Here is a 15,382-nt window from a genome sequence, read left to right as displayed (position 1 = left end):
AATAAAAAAAAAAAAAAAAAAAAAAAAACAGAAGACCTAGCAAGCCTGGGGTTAAGCCCCATACTCCCACTCAATCACATCTTAATGGAGATGAGGGGCCCCTGTCCTGCTATCTGCCTGAAACTGAAGCAGTGTTAATCACCCTTCATTTTAAAGTTGTACTTCCTTTCATTTATAGTAATACTTCCTATACCAAAGGTAGGAAATGAAAGACCATTAGAAAGACAGACTTGAGAAAAACGAAAGCAAGTATAAACTATTCCTGTGCACACAAAATAGAGAGCGTGTTTTGAAAGGATAAAATTCATAGCATTGCTTTTGGCAAATTTTGTGTGTCATCTCATTCATTTACAGTAATATCTGCTACTTTTAAGAGTCTTAAAATTTCCAGGCTTTCCCTGTAGTAAGATGTGCAATTCCTCATAAGGAAAGATGACACCACTGAGCCATGCACAGGCTGCTTTTCTGTTCATTGGCCACAATCTAGTGAAAGGAACCAGCCAAGCTGATCACCCACATTTCCTTAAGGGAAAGGCTGTGTTTTCTTTGCTTCATAAATTCACTCAGTAGACATTAATTAAGGGCCTACTAACCATAAGATACTGTGTTCAGACCTAAGTCGGACAAAAATGAGGATAACTCCTTTGCGCTTCCTTAGGAGCCTCTACTTTGCTTGTCCTACTCAGAAAAAGTGTGCTGCTCCCTACACCTCACTGGTCTCTGTCCTCACTCTGGACACTCTGACCATTTCAGACTTCAAGCTGTATTTAAGGAGCACAAGTGACCTTCTTCTCCTCAGCACCCTGAGTGCTTTCTTCACACAGCTCATTCCACACTTCCTCCTCTTTCTCAGTGAGCCTCTCTGAGCCTCACTGGGGACAGACAGCACCATGCACCCACCTCCCCCTGAGCTCCAGTCCCAAATCTCTACTTGGTATCTCTTCTAAACACTGCAGAGGGGAACTTCAGAACTCCGTTTATAAATGTTCCCTGGCCTGGGCTTCCTCCAGTATGCCTTCTTCCGAAGATGCTGCTGTCTATCTGAGGACACAAATTACAAACTTAGAAATCCTCAGTATCTTCTCTACCCCTTAGCTTCCAACTCAATCCATTACCAAGCTCTCCAATAATATTTCCTAAACATCTCTTGACTGCATTCACCACTTCTCCACTAAAAGCAGGCTATCATTTCTTATTTGGTCTCAAATAAGAAATAAGACTTCATTACTGCCATTCTCTAATCCATGTCCCACATTATGGTGAGATTATGCTGTATTTTGTTTTTCTCTTTCAACTACACAAACGGCTTTGAAACCTTTCAATGACTTCTCACTGCTCTTCAGAGGAAGCACATCTCAAAAGGGACTTTGTAATCTATGCCCTGCTAGCACTTCTAACCTGCTTTCAGTTCTCAAGGCCCAAGCCTTTGCATGTAACTCTGGGCCTTCGCAGTTGCCTTTCCTTCTGGCTCGGACACCACAGCCTGCTCCCTACCTTCTTCACTTGGCTAATCTGTGCTCACTGTTGAATCGAAGCCAAGTCTACTACTTCCCAGGAATCTTCCCTGACCTGCAGCCCAGAGTGGCCCCTCCATGCCATGCTTCATCATTTATAATGATTTGTAATGTGCTTACTTATGTAATTATTTGACTACCATCCAAATGTCCATTTTCCCAAACAGATCAGAAAGTCAATGAGGGCAGGTATGTTGTCTCTCATAGTCACCACTTTATCACCCAAGATGCTTTAAAGTGTAGAATGAACAATGAAGGAGGGAAAAGTTTCTCGGCACCTTAAGAAAGCCTGACTCCAAAAACATCAACTGGAGATTATTCCCCTTTCCCCCACCTCTGGCCCCCAGTGCTGGGGGTTGAACTAGGGCCTCATCCATACAAAGCACACACTCTACTACCAAGCTATACCCCCAGCCCTACTGAAGCTTTTACTACTAGATTAGCCCAAGATATGCTGGAGCAACCACAACACAAAGTAAAATGGGACCACGTCCTACAAGACGCAACATGCCAAAATCAGGATAAGGAGGAGGAGACAGTAAACAGGCACAAAGGTTTAAGGAAGAGGCATCCCGGAAACCTAACCTTGAAGAACAGGTGGGTTTAAGAATGCAAGTGTGTACAAACTGTCAGTCTGTACTCTTGACACTCGGCAGATACAGGCCGCCAATGTGGGTTGCTTAATCACGATTAGTACATGAGGACATTTTCAGAAAATAATTACTATTCTGCAAAAGTGTTTCAGTGGAAAACACTTCTGTGGTCCCTAAATAGAGCCTTCATCTGTCTTCTTTTAAAGAGATGAAATTTTTAAATGTTGCCACATAAAATAAAAAGCCTTTTCAGTTACTATCACACCAAAATACTTGCATAAACGTGTACTTGGCAACCTACCGTTGCTATGAGGCCAAGCGTGCACGGTGGCACTTCTCACCAAGGCTTCATCCACTTTTCCTCCAGTGGGATTATCCACATACTGCCGTCCCTGCTCCAATGCATTAAAGCATTCCGTCCAGTAGTCGTTATTATCTGCCTGCACCCGGTCGTAACTCCAGCTTACACAGGGAAGAGTCTGGCGATTGTTAGAGCAAATGTAGTCCAAGAAACTGAGAGAAGCAAAAGGTTGTGTATGTTGATTCTGGAGGAGGAGGAGAAGGCTTATGGGTGTCTCCTGGGTTTTTTTGGCTCCCTCCATGTGAGGAAGAAAGGTGTTCTGACACATCATTAAGCGCCTCTCCGCAGCCTGACCAATGTCAGAATTCTTCCCAAAAATATCCAACTCATCTTCAAGGAAGAGTCCCGAATTGTAGCCAAGTTTGCGGTTCATAATCGCACTAAACCCACAGGTGCAGCGGTATTGGTCCTCATTGGAAGAATCTGGGATGTAAAGCCCAACATCCGCCCCTTTGATATTCATGTTGCAGGCACAGATGCAACAGCTATCAAAATTCCTGTCTTTAAAGATGTTCATCACAGAATCGGAGAGGATCAGGGTGACATAGAGACTGTGGGCCTCAGGGATTGGCTGCATGGTGGCAGGCTCCACAGAGTTAAGGGGCCGAGTGGTAGAGGGGGTAGAGGCTGGTGACCCCTGATCAGTGCTGTCATATTTAACAGACCCTTGACCACTGGCAGTGCCCCCACCTCTGGGAGTTCTTGGGGTCCTGGGGGTTCGTGGAGTAGGGACTGAGAAGCGAGGGGTTGCTGGAGATGGGAGGACGCCTGCCCCACTGTTGCTGGCTGGAGCAGCGCTGTTCAGCGTCACTGGCGTATTCATCTGTGGTGTGTTCAGATAGTCTGGGTCTGCGAGGCTCCCGACACTAGGCACATTACTGCAACAGACAGAAGGTGCCAAGTAAGGAGGACAGCACGCTACATCTGTCACCCTACCCACACTGCACATTACATGTCATTCAGTGTATACAATTTTCTCTCAGGGAAAAAAAAGATACAAAGCAAGCAGTACACTGTGTAAAGAAATAGAAGCAAGGCATAAAGTATAAGTTAACGTAACACTTTCCTTCTCTTCATTCTACATTTAAGCAATTTTCAGCTTAACCTTTTGAGGAAAGTTCCTCACTATTTCTACTGGGTTTGGTCAATGTAATCTTGAAAAGCTGTAACTAGGAAATGGAACTTAACACATGAGTTCAGATGCTAAATGAGCTAGAGGACCAGAGGATGAAATTTCCATTTAATTTGCAACTACATTTTTGTCATTTTTTTAAATTGAAAGTCTGCCAGTGTACTTGTTCTCTGAGGCTATAATCTATATATGATACTGAAGTAGTTATAGTCAAATACACACAAAAATTCAACAATTTTCAAAATGCAGCCCTATTTGGGCTTGCATTTTTATAATAAGTGACCACCAGGAAATGATGTTTAGAAACCCACTTGTCAGTACCATAGTGCAATCAGCAGAAATATGACACATGCTGCTAAGAGGCTTTAGTATTAATTAGGTGGCTGCATAGAAGGACACATATTTTTATCATGGTTCCAGCTTCTAAAAGATTTCTGAGGGGTGGAAGGCACTTTTAGCTAATGTTTTTATTTCTCAATATGTTATACATTACATGTAGTATAAGTATTTTCATTCCTTGTCACTGATGATGGCATTTTATCTATTTTCACATAAGCAGAGGCTTTTAAAAAATAAGAATAGCCAAATAAAATCAAAACAGTGCTTGTAATGATCTACTATTTCATTATTGTATTCTTGATACTTGCAAAACAGCTTGTGGGTACTTCTTTGCACTTACATGGTATCAAAATAGTTTTTTAGTCTTAATCCTTTTATAGATATTAATGATGTGCTTAAACTGATTTCTCCAATAAAGTACATACTCCTTTCACAAGGTAAAAGAATGCCACAAAGAAATGCCTTGTCAAATAATTTTCTTATGATTATTAATGCTTAAATTACTGGCCAAAGAACCCAAATCAGACATTATAAAGGAAATTTAAGTCTGAGGCACAGTGAGTGATATTGTTGAGTACAAATAAAAAAAAACTTGACTGGAAATCACTATTCTCTGAGACCAAAGGAATAACTGTATAATAATGATCTTCACTCTAATTGGATTCCTTTCAAGTTTTCCTGTTCAACAAAACCCTAAGATTATTTATCTAGTTCAGATAAGAAAAGGAACTATGAGTACTAAGTAAAAACCTAAGTAATTAAATCGCTCCCTAGGTAATAAGAATGGTTTATCTTATATAGTAACTTGATTTTCCCATTCAGTAAAAATGAATGGAGTGCCAACCCAATGCAAGAGTCTGAATATTCAGCAGTGAAAAAGAAAGAAAAAATGATTCATAGGAGACCACAGAAGGAACACCACGCAGAACTGTGCTGTCCACCAGCCACTTGTGCTGGATTTAAATTAGTTTAAAGAGAACTAAAAATCCAGTCTTGGTCCTGCTAGCCACACTTCCAGCGGCCAACAACTCCCCCATGAGAGGACATGTCACACTGGACAGTGCAGATATAAAACACCACCTTCCAAGAAAGTTCTGTTAACGGAGCTAGATAACAAAGAATCTGGGAGATGGCAAAGAACAGATGTAGTAGATCTAAATGATGTCCTACATTTTTGAGACCATCGCAGAGTAAAAGGTTGTTTGTGACCTTTGCAGGGAACCTGTGTGTAAGAGATCCAACTGCTGAACGGGCTCCTGGAGCTGTGATCACTCATCTAGGACTCTGTGTGCTAACCTAAGCCCTGTGTCCCAGGGTATCCTAGTGTAGTGCCAGTATCTGATTAAGGAAGCTAGAGGACAACAGGCGCTCAACAGCACCCAACAAGGCAGGCACTCACAAGAGAGTGCACTGGAAAACACATTTCACACTGCTACTTCCATGGTGCTGCTGTAAGCATTAGTTCCTTGAGTCTTTCAAAAGTATTGTATGGGGCAAGAGGAAGAATTACTTCATTTTAAAGAGAGAAGGACTCAGGTAAAATGGTCATTTAAGGTAATAATACACAGAAGTTTTTCAAGGCAGGTATGTACATCCTACAATACTAGCTTTAGCTTCCCAAGTCGAGGAAAAGGATCCTTCCATTCCATCTCCATCAGTTTCTTATTCTCATACTGACTTTACATACACAAGCATGAAGGCGAGTTACTGCATTAAAGCTGATTACACCCAGACAGTTTTATAAGACATACAAACATGTAACTCAGAGAATGGATCTGGACCTCATTTAACTTTGAATTAGCTGCCACCACTTTTCAAAACAAAAAATGTGTATACAAGTCCAGATTTCCAATCATCCTCAAAAACTGAAAAACTGACCACACTGACCCTGGTCCTGTCTAAAAACAACTCTCCACTACTGAACAGCAAAGGTCTCCTGTACCTCACTCCCTTCCCAGTGTCCTTCACATGAGGCTGAGCAGCAGCACACCAAGTCCTCTCTTCTACTCTGCCCATTTCATCTACACTTTGTTTACCCGGCCCCAGTACACATTTGAGTGTTTGGCTTTTAAACATAGCATTTGAATTATCTTATTAAGAAATTACTTGTTTCAGGAAAAACTGAGTTTACATTGTTGGCATAAGTATTATTTCAGGGGATAGCATGAAATACATCCAAGCTACCAAACACATGTCCTCTCCCCTGCCCTAAATCATATTGCCTTTCAGTTGCTACTTTCTTACATCATATGGGGTCAGTAACAGAGACACTAACCATATTAATACTTACTTTTAAAGTACCTTTGAGTACACCTAAAACACCTCATGTAAAACAAAGTTCTTACCACCACCATCCCAAAGAATATCACCAACTCCAATCAAGTGCTGGATTCCGTGGTAGGACAGACAATGACTGACACTGAATGAGCATGAACACCATAGGTCTCCACACAAATTCCCTCTGTTTTTCTAAATATATAAAATTCCACCTAGAAATACACATTTTCAGCACAAGATAATATTCACAAAAGTATGAATGGCCAATAAAAAAAATTTCAAATGATGTCACTCTCATCATTTTTAGCAGATACTTAGGGGAAAAAAGTCATCAAATATGGCAAGTAACTGACTGGACATACTTGTAGCCATCTCTAATGAAAGTGGCTGCAGGGGGCATGGGCAGTTGTTCGATTTTAGGAGGAATTGCCCATGAAGGCCGAAACAGACAGGCATCAGGTATCTTCAGAGGTAGCAGGCAATGGCTCGGCAACATCTTCATTGGCGCAAACATGGAGGATCCCACAAAAGGCTGAAAGGTTGGAACTTTGTGCACATAGGAGAAGTCCTGTGATGACAAAGTGGGGTTGGTGTTAATGCCACATTTGCTCAGTGCTTCAAAAGCACCGCAACAAAAACTACTGTACTGCAATTCAAATATTCCTCTTTCTTGATCAGTAGAAAAACACAAATGCCAAAATCGTAAATCAATCAACAGACATTGTATCTAGTATGCCAAGTGGTGTTCCCTGTGCTCCAATTCAAAGGATTCCTAGGAGAGTCAAATGTATATGGCACAGAAATAATAACATTTTAAAGAAGTTGTGTACAAATCCACTATGGAGACAACTCTGCCTTGGGGAATTTAATATACTGACAATTACCTTTATTTCTTCTGGCTTGGGACTTCCTAATCCATCTTCCACTTCCATTTTGAATTCCGTAAGGTGAGTTGAAACCATACTGACCATAGGACTCTCCATCATGCCTAATGCTGTTACTGTCTCTGAACTGATTCCATCTTTATAATTCATCACAGGTGAAAATGCAGGATGCTGTTCCAAAGACGGAGGGGTTGGAAACATCCTTTGCAAGTCTGCAACTGCTAAAAAAGAGAAACACTTCTTTTAAAAGGCAAGAGTTCTAAAAGTCCTAGCTCATAACCAGGCATCCAATTAGGCCCCCAAATAATGCTAACTGATTAGTCACATCAATTACACAATAGAATATTAATAATGGAAGCCCCTTAGGAGATCATCAGCATAAAATTAGATTTTTCTGGATCTTAACACTTAATGATATGGCTTCACACTAAGTGAACAAAGTCTACATAATATATATTTTTCTTCCAATAAGCGATTCCTTGAAAAGTCTAAGCAGATGAATTAAGTAGGAATTGGAAGCAATTAGATAAAGTAAGCACATAATTACAGTTTTTATCCTTTCTTTCAATTCCATACAAAATATTACAAAAAAAATAAAAATCATACAGTCAGAAAGTTGTTTCTGAGACTGATTTTTCACTATGTTGTTCAGGCTGGCCTTGAACACAGGTAATCCTCCTACCTCAGCCTCTCAAGTGCTGAGATTATAAGAACATGGCAGCATGCCTGGCTAGAATGGTGGTTTTTATGTAGTAGGATTTCTCAAGGTTTCTCTTTTGTGGAAGTGACTCTACATTCTCCAGACTGACATTAAATAAAATTATATGGTTAAGATTAATCATTCTGCCTAGAACTAAAACACTTCACTGAAAATCAATTAGGGGAGTGGCTGTGCCAGGGTTTATCTTTTAAGAAATAGTTAGAACAGTGATTTTCAACTTTTGTTTTAAAAATCACTTCATTATATATGATATGAAGTAACCATCACTACTAATATAGAGGCTCATTAAGATACTGATTCTTAAAAGTAGGATTTATATAATAAAATACAAATTGTAGTTGTAAAATATGGCCACTAGAGGATGTCCTGTGTAGCAAATTTATTAAAAAGTTTGAAGCCACAAGTTTAAATCAGAGATCTGGACTCCCATTTGATGACCTAATTTCCTATCCTACTGTCTTCTAGCAACTTCAACATGTATATAAGGCAAGTAACCACTGAACAGGCTCATGTGGAACTCGCAGCTCTGCCTAAGAAATTAATACGAAACCCCCATCCCACCCTGCGCCATACGAGACAGTCCACGGCAGAGTTGTGCTAACACAGGCACAGAGGTTCACAGTGCAGGCACTGCGGGGCCAGCTCTACTATGCTCCTGTGACTTCCTCAGTGGGGCTCGGCTCCTTTATCTAACAGGACTTGGCGTGTGATTCACAGCAGGCTTGCTTGCTTCCCTTTGGGGCAGGGGAGTTTCTAACAGCTTCACAAGTGGAAGCAGTAAAAAGGTGGGAATCTCTGGATTAGATCATGTTCATGCTGTGTTCCTTAGGGAAACAATCATATAACCCCAAATCATTTACTGTCTCCTGGCCTCAAGTGCAAGGTGCAGAACAAGGAAAGAAACCCTTCACCGGGCAGAATGTGAGAGCTCAACTTTTGTTTCCATTACAGAGGCTTCACCTCTTATGTTCTCTAATAAGATTCTGCTTAAAATTCCATTAGGAAAAATGGTGCCTGCTACTGCAAAGAAAAAGAAAACTAAAACCCCCAAGATGATCTCTGTGGCACCTTTTTACTATGCAAATATTTGACTTTTAAGGAACTGAGGAATTCCTAGAAATAAGGGTACAAGCCAAGCTACAAAAGAAACCATTAGGAACTATTTGAGAAACAGATAAATTTAGAGGTGGGAAAAAAGGTCTTCAAAGATAATGGCAATCAGATCAAAATTTTCCTTAAAAGAAAGAGGAAGATTTTATTAATATAAAATTAGGTTATACTTGCAATAATCACCTATCACCTTTAACCTTTCCTCAAGCCAAAGGGCAGCTACTACAAACTTTTAATATAAATTCATAAATATAATAAACAATTTCTCTGCTTCATAAAATCTTCAAAACTCATGGACCCTTAGGCTCTTAACCATTGTTGTGTATCCCAAGAAATGTAGGAACTGTATACAATGAGTTTAAAGAGCCTCTTCTTTACTCTGAGTCATCTGCCTGTGGTAAAAAAAAAAAATTTTTTTTTTTTTGCAGCACTGGAGATCTAACTCAGGACTTTGCACTTGTGAGGCAGGCATCAGTACTACTGAGCTAAATGCCCAGCCCCTGTGGTAAAAAATTTTACCCCCCCCCATTATTAAATTATTTTCTCTAAGAAATGTAATGAAAGCATTTTCCAAGGAGGGCTATCTGGCTTCACTGATGCTACCTAACATAGCACAGTGCTATCTTAAATATATGATGTATAACTATGTGCATATGCATGTTTTCAAAACTTCGAGCTCCCTGTTAATTTTTATCAAAAATTAAGACAGAGCACAAAAATCACAAATAAAACTGCAACTGCCAGAGATTCACTATAAAAGTCTTCACCATTCTTATGAGATAGTCCTGAAGACTCAATCTAAGTTCATCTCCTCATCCACAAGAGGGCACTACCGTGTACCCCATAAATTTGCGAGTGTTAAATGAGATAATGTACACAAAGAAATGGACGCTACCATGTGCATATACACGTTCAATAAATTTTGAAGTCAGTCCAAATGAGTCCTCCTCCCTAATTCTAGTCTGATTGGAAGAAGATGAAACTGCTATTCAGCTAACAGAATTTCTCAAAAAAGCTGACCCTTAATAAGTTTTGAAATGATCAAAGGGAACTGGCCTCAAAGTAGATAAAACAAAAAGAAAATAAAGCCCCAGAGAAAAAAACCTTGCTGCTGTAGGGATAGAGTTTGCCAGTCAGTTTTCTCCCTAGAAAAGGGCTGCAGAGAAGTTGGGAGTGGCTAACAGAGCGCACTGGAGGGAAGCTGTCTGGTCCTCAGCGCTTCATGTCCCTCTACCCAGCCAGTCTCTCCAGCTTAACCACAATTCAGCTGAACTCAGGAAGAGAGGGCACCACCCACCTGAAGCCCTCCAAAAGAAGTGCACCACTGATTTCTCAACATCCTCCCGATCCTAGAGCATCTAGCAGAGTCCTTACAAATAGTAAATGCCCTTAGAGAATAAATGAATCCAATTCACAAACCCAAGGCTTTCATTTTGCCTCCTCAAAAATTCTTACTTCTGACACTTTCAGAGACAAAATTTCATAAGCATCAGGTTAGTAAGACCTAAGAAAAACATCTGCCTTCATCACTGTATTGTAACACTGTATTGTAATCACTGTATTGCAACACTGTATCATTAATAGACTGATGCTAAACTAAATCTAGTAGTCAGTTTGTTGCTTTATTCATTATTACACAACAGATTAATAATTATGGACCTATGTTTTCCAACATGGTATCTACTGGCCATACATGGCTGAGTACTCAAAACAGTGCTTGAGTTGAGCCGAGTGCATAAAACACACACATTATTCAAAGAGTAACCTTCCCAAATGTAAAATATCTCAATTTTTATAGTGATTGCATGTAAAAGTTGTATTTTGGAGAAACTAAAACTCTATTATCAAAATTAACTTCACGTGGTTTTCCCTTAACATAGCTACTAGAAAAATTTAAACAACATATGTGGTTCTCATTTGCAGTTCATCTTTTATTTCAATTGGACAGTCCTGCCTCAGGCATGAATTTCCTCATCCATCTGCCTTCCCCCCTCAGTGTCCAATAAATCTACTGCAGAGGTGGAGACGCCTTGCTAGCCTATCTTGACTGTCATCTGTTGGGAGACAATACCACGTCTACATACATGGAATGTGTTCCACCCACAAACACTAATTTACATACATACTTTATCTGGACTTTCTTGGTATTAATATGTCTGTGCTTTATGTCAAATAGTTTTTATAACCATCAAATTTTCAGTAGCTTCTTTATCAAACAATTACTTTTAAATAAAAATGAAAGGACAGAGTTCACAATCTAGTTTACTGGACGGCACTAACACAGTGTCTGTGGATAAAGAACCTGGTACAAGTTATCAGACACTTGCACATCTCATATCATACCACAGATCAATTCGGTCAAAAGAGCAAAAGATTAACTGTTTGAAAGAAGCAAAGAAATGCACTCATCTGTCCTAGCTCTTATATGTTCATTTTAATACTGTTTCTTTTAATCTGTGAAATTCCATATTTGTAAAATTCTGCAGTGCAGAGTAATAAAAAAAGAAAAATGTTTAATTAAAAAAAAAAACACAGCAACTGGCTCACTATCATTATTCATTTTCATCCATGTCATGCTTGAGAAAGCTTTGCATATTTTAAAAAGCCATGGATCCACTAAAGCTGTCAAAATCCAATCTCTGTATACTTCTCACTTCTACATTTGAGTAAATCAGCACTACATTTATAGGTTCATAAAACTTTTTGACTCATCCCTCTGACATGGTGGTTTTTCCCCTCAATTTGTTCTCATTACCAGCTGAAGTTAATGAGAAGGTATTAAAGAATGATTTGCAATGGGATTATGTCTCTGCTACAGAGTTTCAGCATAAGCTACCCTGACTTTCTTTTATCTTACAGAATAACATGGCTTCTTCAGGTAAAGAAAGGAAGTTTCTCTTCTTGTCAGCGCAGATAATAAAACTAGTTAATCTCAAAAGGAAACCCAAAAATGTCAATATAAATCTCAAAAAGGACCACAGAAAACAAGTATTAATTATCCTTGAGTGAGTTAAATTAATGAAAATTGGAATATTTTATATAGTATCTTATAGCAGATTATTGCTCTGAAAACTAAGTGAATAGCATTTATCTTTCTAGGGAAAGTCTATTAGAAAAACAAACTGAAATCAAGTTTTCCTACATTTAAATTATAAAAGTCGATTCTTAATTTGTAAACAGAAGAGTAAGAATTCAAATTAAAATGGATCCTACATGAGAACAGCTACCTGACATCTCAAGAATACCAACTCAATGTAAGTTTTAATTCACACTTAGAATTCTGTCAAAAGAGAAACAAAGTGGAGGCAAAGGGGGGAGGGACGTCAGACAAAGCACCAGTGAGTATGACATTCTATCAGCGCCACCGGCAGTGAGCCAAAGCTCAGACCACTTCCGCCACGTACTTGGTGGGTAAGGAACAGCTGCTCTTCCATCCTTCCCCAGAGGTCGGTCTTCAGTCCCAACTGTGGGCATTTTTGATGAGCGCAGTGCAGGTGACACAGCCTAAGAACAGACTGCTATTAGTAAAACAGTGACACACAGTGGGGCTGCAGCGTATGCGTACTGACAGTAAAGCAGAAAGGAAAGAAGCTGGTGACCTTCTAGGAATCCCTGCAGATAGTGACACAAAGGAGATCGTTACAAGCTTATCAAGTAAGATACAGCCAAAGAGTCTCTTCTGTTTTATTTTCCCGGATCTTGTGAGGGCATATTTGTTCCATCAAAGCAGAGCTTTCAGACCTTAAGCATTTCTTCCCTCCCAAGTCATCAGAAGTGTAGTTTGATGGGCACAAGGACTGTATTAGGGTGGTGCTTCTGGTAGTACCTGGCAGTTGGTCTGGTTTATCTTCTGTTTGGAAGCAGACAGCTAAAACAGATGCGCCTTGACCTCTCCAAAGCTATCATTTTTTTTTTAACCACAGAGACCTATTACCTTCTATCCCTACCTCAATAGTTAAACTGTTCATCTTCACAAGAAGCTTTATTTAAGGAACTGGTAACAAAATAACAATAGAGTACATGAAATTACCCCCTCCCAAAAGGATTCTTACAAATAGGCAGCCTCTTATTTACATATATATAAAATATACGGTCCAAACGTAAAATTAAATTCAAAGACATCTGAGATGAAAACTCAGCCATAGGCTCTCAATTCCACTTACTACTTATATGAATTAGTAGCAGATTCTAATGTAAACTATTTACATGATTAAGTGCTGGACTAGAAACTGGAGTTAATAGAAACATTTAGTTCAGAGAATGGGAATTCAATTAAAAATGTCATCTCTTCTGCATATTATAATTACTAAAAAATACATTCCCAAAACTTAACCACTTCTTCATTAAGCCCAGTAATACTTTATAATTTATAGAAAGAATAAACTCAATGACCTGGAGCAGAGCCAACAGTCATTGGGCATGCAGCTTGTGAACAGTACAGCCCAATCTGTGTCGTGTGCTTTTTTCAGCTGGGTGTGGTGGCACAGCCTTATAATCCCAGCATTCTGGGAGGACTGAGGCAAGAGGATCACAAGTTGCCTGGCTATTTAACAGTTTCGTGAGTCTCTCTTAAAAATAAAAGATTTAAAAAATGCCTTGAGGACATAGCCCATTGAGAGAAGGCCCGGAGTTCAATCTCTAATTAGAAAAGGCCCTCCAAAGCGTGGATGCCCGGATCAACAATTTGCCACTCTCCTACCGGAAGTTTCCCACTGCTACTACTTGAATTCAGGTCCTTATGCTCCAATTCAACAAAACACTGCACAAGATTCTTGCTTTCTGCATATGAGACTGATAAAAAACAGCACACACTTCTACCAGGTCAGTTCCACACTCTGCGGTCTTCACAGGAAGACATTATTGGTAGAGTTTGAAGTTCAAAGCCCAAGTCTGGCCTACCACCATGAAAAAGCAGTCCAGCAGATTGCTCACTGTTCTCCAAAGCCCATCTACTTCTTTCTTGTTACATAATCAGGGTTCAGTCCATACTCAAACTAATGTCCTTCCCTACCACTGACTGATCCCAGTCTTTGCATATTACAGGTCAAATCATCCTTTAAGGCCATTGTAATGCTGGTATCTCTGAAGTACTTAGAACACTAGTACTATATAATATTTGCTAACTGGCACTATATTTTATTTTACAGTAGGACATCAGATCACTACTTAAGCTTACAGCCTTAACTTACTCTCTGCAGCTCTGCCATTTTGTACTTGAAAGTTCAGCATCCACAGATCTGATCTGTCACTGCACTTAGAGTAAGTATACTGTCACTTTTTTACATGCTGTTTCTCTGTAAGTCTGTGAGTACCTCAAGTATAATAAGGGTAGTAATTTAATAATATTTGCAAATTTGATGATTAGTCTTAGTACGTGCTACAATGGAAATGATTACCAAATGATTACCAAATACATTGGATAAGGAGGTAGGTAAGTGAATAAATGAAAAAAAATAAACCAATGAACTAACTTATTTGCAGAGATCCTTCCTTCATCATCTCTAGGTCCCTCGGAAATAATGGGTACTTGTTTGCCCAAAGGAACTGAACTGATTGGATGAGGACACAAATTAACTGACTCTTACTTAGTTCAGATGATTTATAAAGAATTATAATTCTATCTGTCCCTATAATCAGACGATTCATTTTATTAATTTAACTTCTGTATGTATAAATTTTAATTCCCTACCACAATACCATGATCCTAAAAAGCACACAATACATATACACATACATATTATTCTCCCTCCCTCCCTCTCTCGCCCTCTCTCTCTCTCTTTCTAAAGTAGACTAACCTCTGATTAGAGGAATAAAATAGTTTGTGGGAATTATTTTAAAATCCTAAACTAAAGAAATGTGTTTAATACATTCTAGGCATTTCATAACATTCAGAGGGATTTATTACATAAATGTAAAGCTCGGCAGGGTAGTACACAACTGTAATCCTAGAACTACGGGAGGCTGGAGCAGAAGGATTGTGAGTTTGAGCCCAGCCTGGGCAACTTAGTGACTTAGTGAGACCCTGTCTCAAAATAAAAAATTAAAGAAGGGACAGGGATGCAATTCAGTGGGATGGTCCTGGGCTAAATCCCCAGTACCACAGAGCGGAGCAGGGAGGCAGTGGTGGTGGGGAAACATTTTAATGTTTACAACTAAAACATTATGTTTACAATGTCAATGTTTATAGCTGAACAGCATTAATGAAAACAGTCATTAAACAGAATCCAAGAAATGCTACATACTACATCAACACTTTTTGAATCTTCTCAAGTACACATTTTTGGGGTTTTTTGGTACCGAATATTGAACTCGGGTCCTTGCACTTGTGAGGCAGGCAGCAGAACCTCTAAGCTAAATTCCCGGCCCTCAAGTACACATTTTTAAAGAACAATGTTTTGTAGCTAAAACTACAAAAATAAACCAAAACACTGACAGTCCTCCCATTTAGTGA

At 39.3% G+C, this 15,382-nt stretch overlaps 1 protein-coding gene across 2 annotated transcripts in view; it reads right to left on the bottom strand.

The window, feature by feature from the left end:
• The window catches only part of Med13l (mediator complex subunit 13L), a 274,207-nt gene that overhangs the window by 27,471 nt on the left and 231,354 nt on the right, over nt 1–15,382 (bottom strand). The window contains exons 14-17 of one of the 2 annotated variants that reach the window (XM_010604106.2): nt 12,336–12,435; nt 7,101–7,321; nt 6,579–6,784; nt 2,409–3,346 (exon numbers count right to left, since the gene is read on the bottom strand). In XM_010604106.2, the coding sequence (XP_010602408.1) occupies nt 2,409–3,346; nt 6,579–6,784; nt 7,101–7,321; nt 12,336–12,435 (1,465 nt within the window). The remainder of the gene's footprint in view (nt 1–2,408; nt 3,347–6,578; nt 6,785–7,100; nt 7,322–12,335; nt 12,436–15,382) is intronic. The other variant, XM_010604108.2, reaches the window with a different exon arrangement.

The sequence above is a fragment of the Fukomys damarensis genome, unplaced genomic scaffold, assembly GCF_012274545.1.
Source record: "Fukomys damarensis isolate Sample0158 unplaced genomic scaffold, DMR_v1.0_HiC HiC_scaffold_12, whole genome shotgun sequence".
NCBI classification, from domain to species: domain Eukaryota; kingdom Metazoa; phylum Chordata; class Mammalia; order Rodentia; family Bathyergidae; genus Fukomys; species Fukomys damarensis.
The sequence above is the reverse complement of the archived record's forward strand: the minus strand, read 5'-3'. Positions and strand labels throughout refer to the sequence as shown.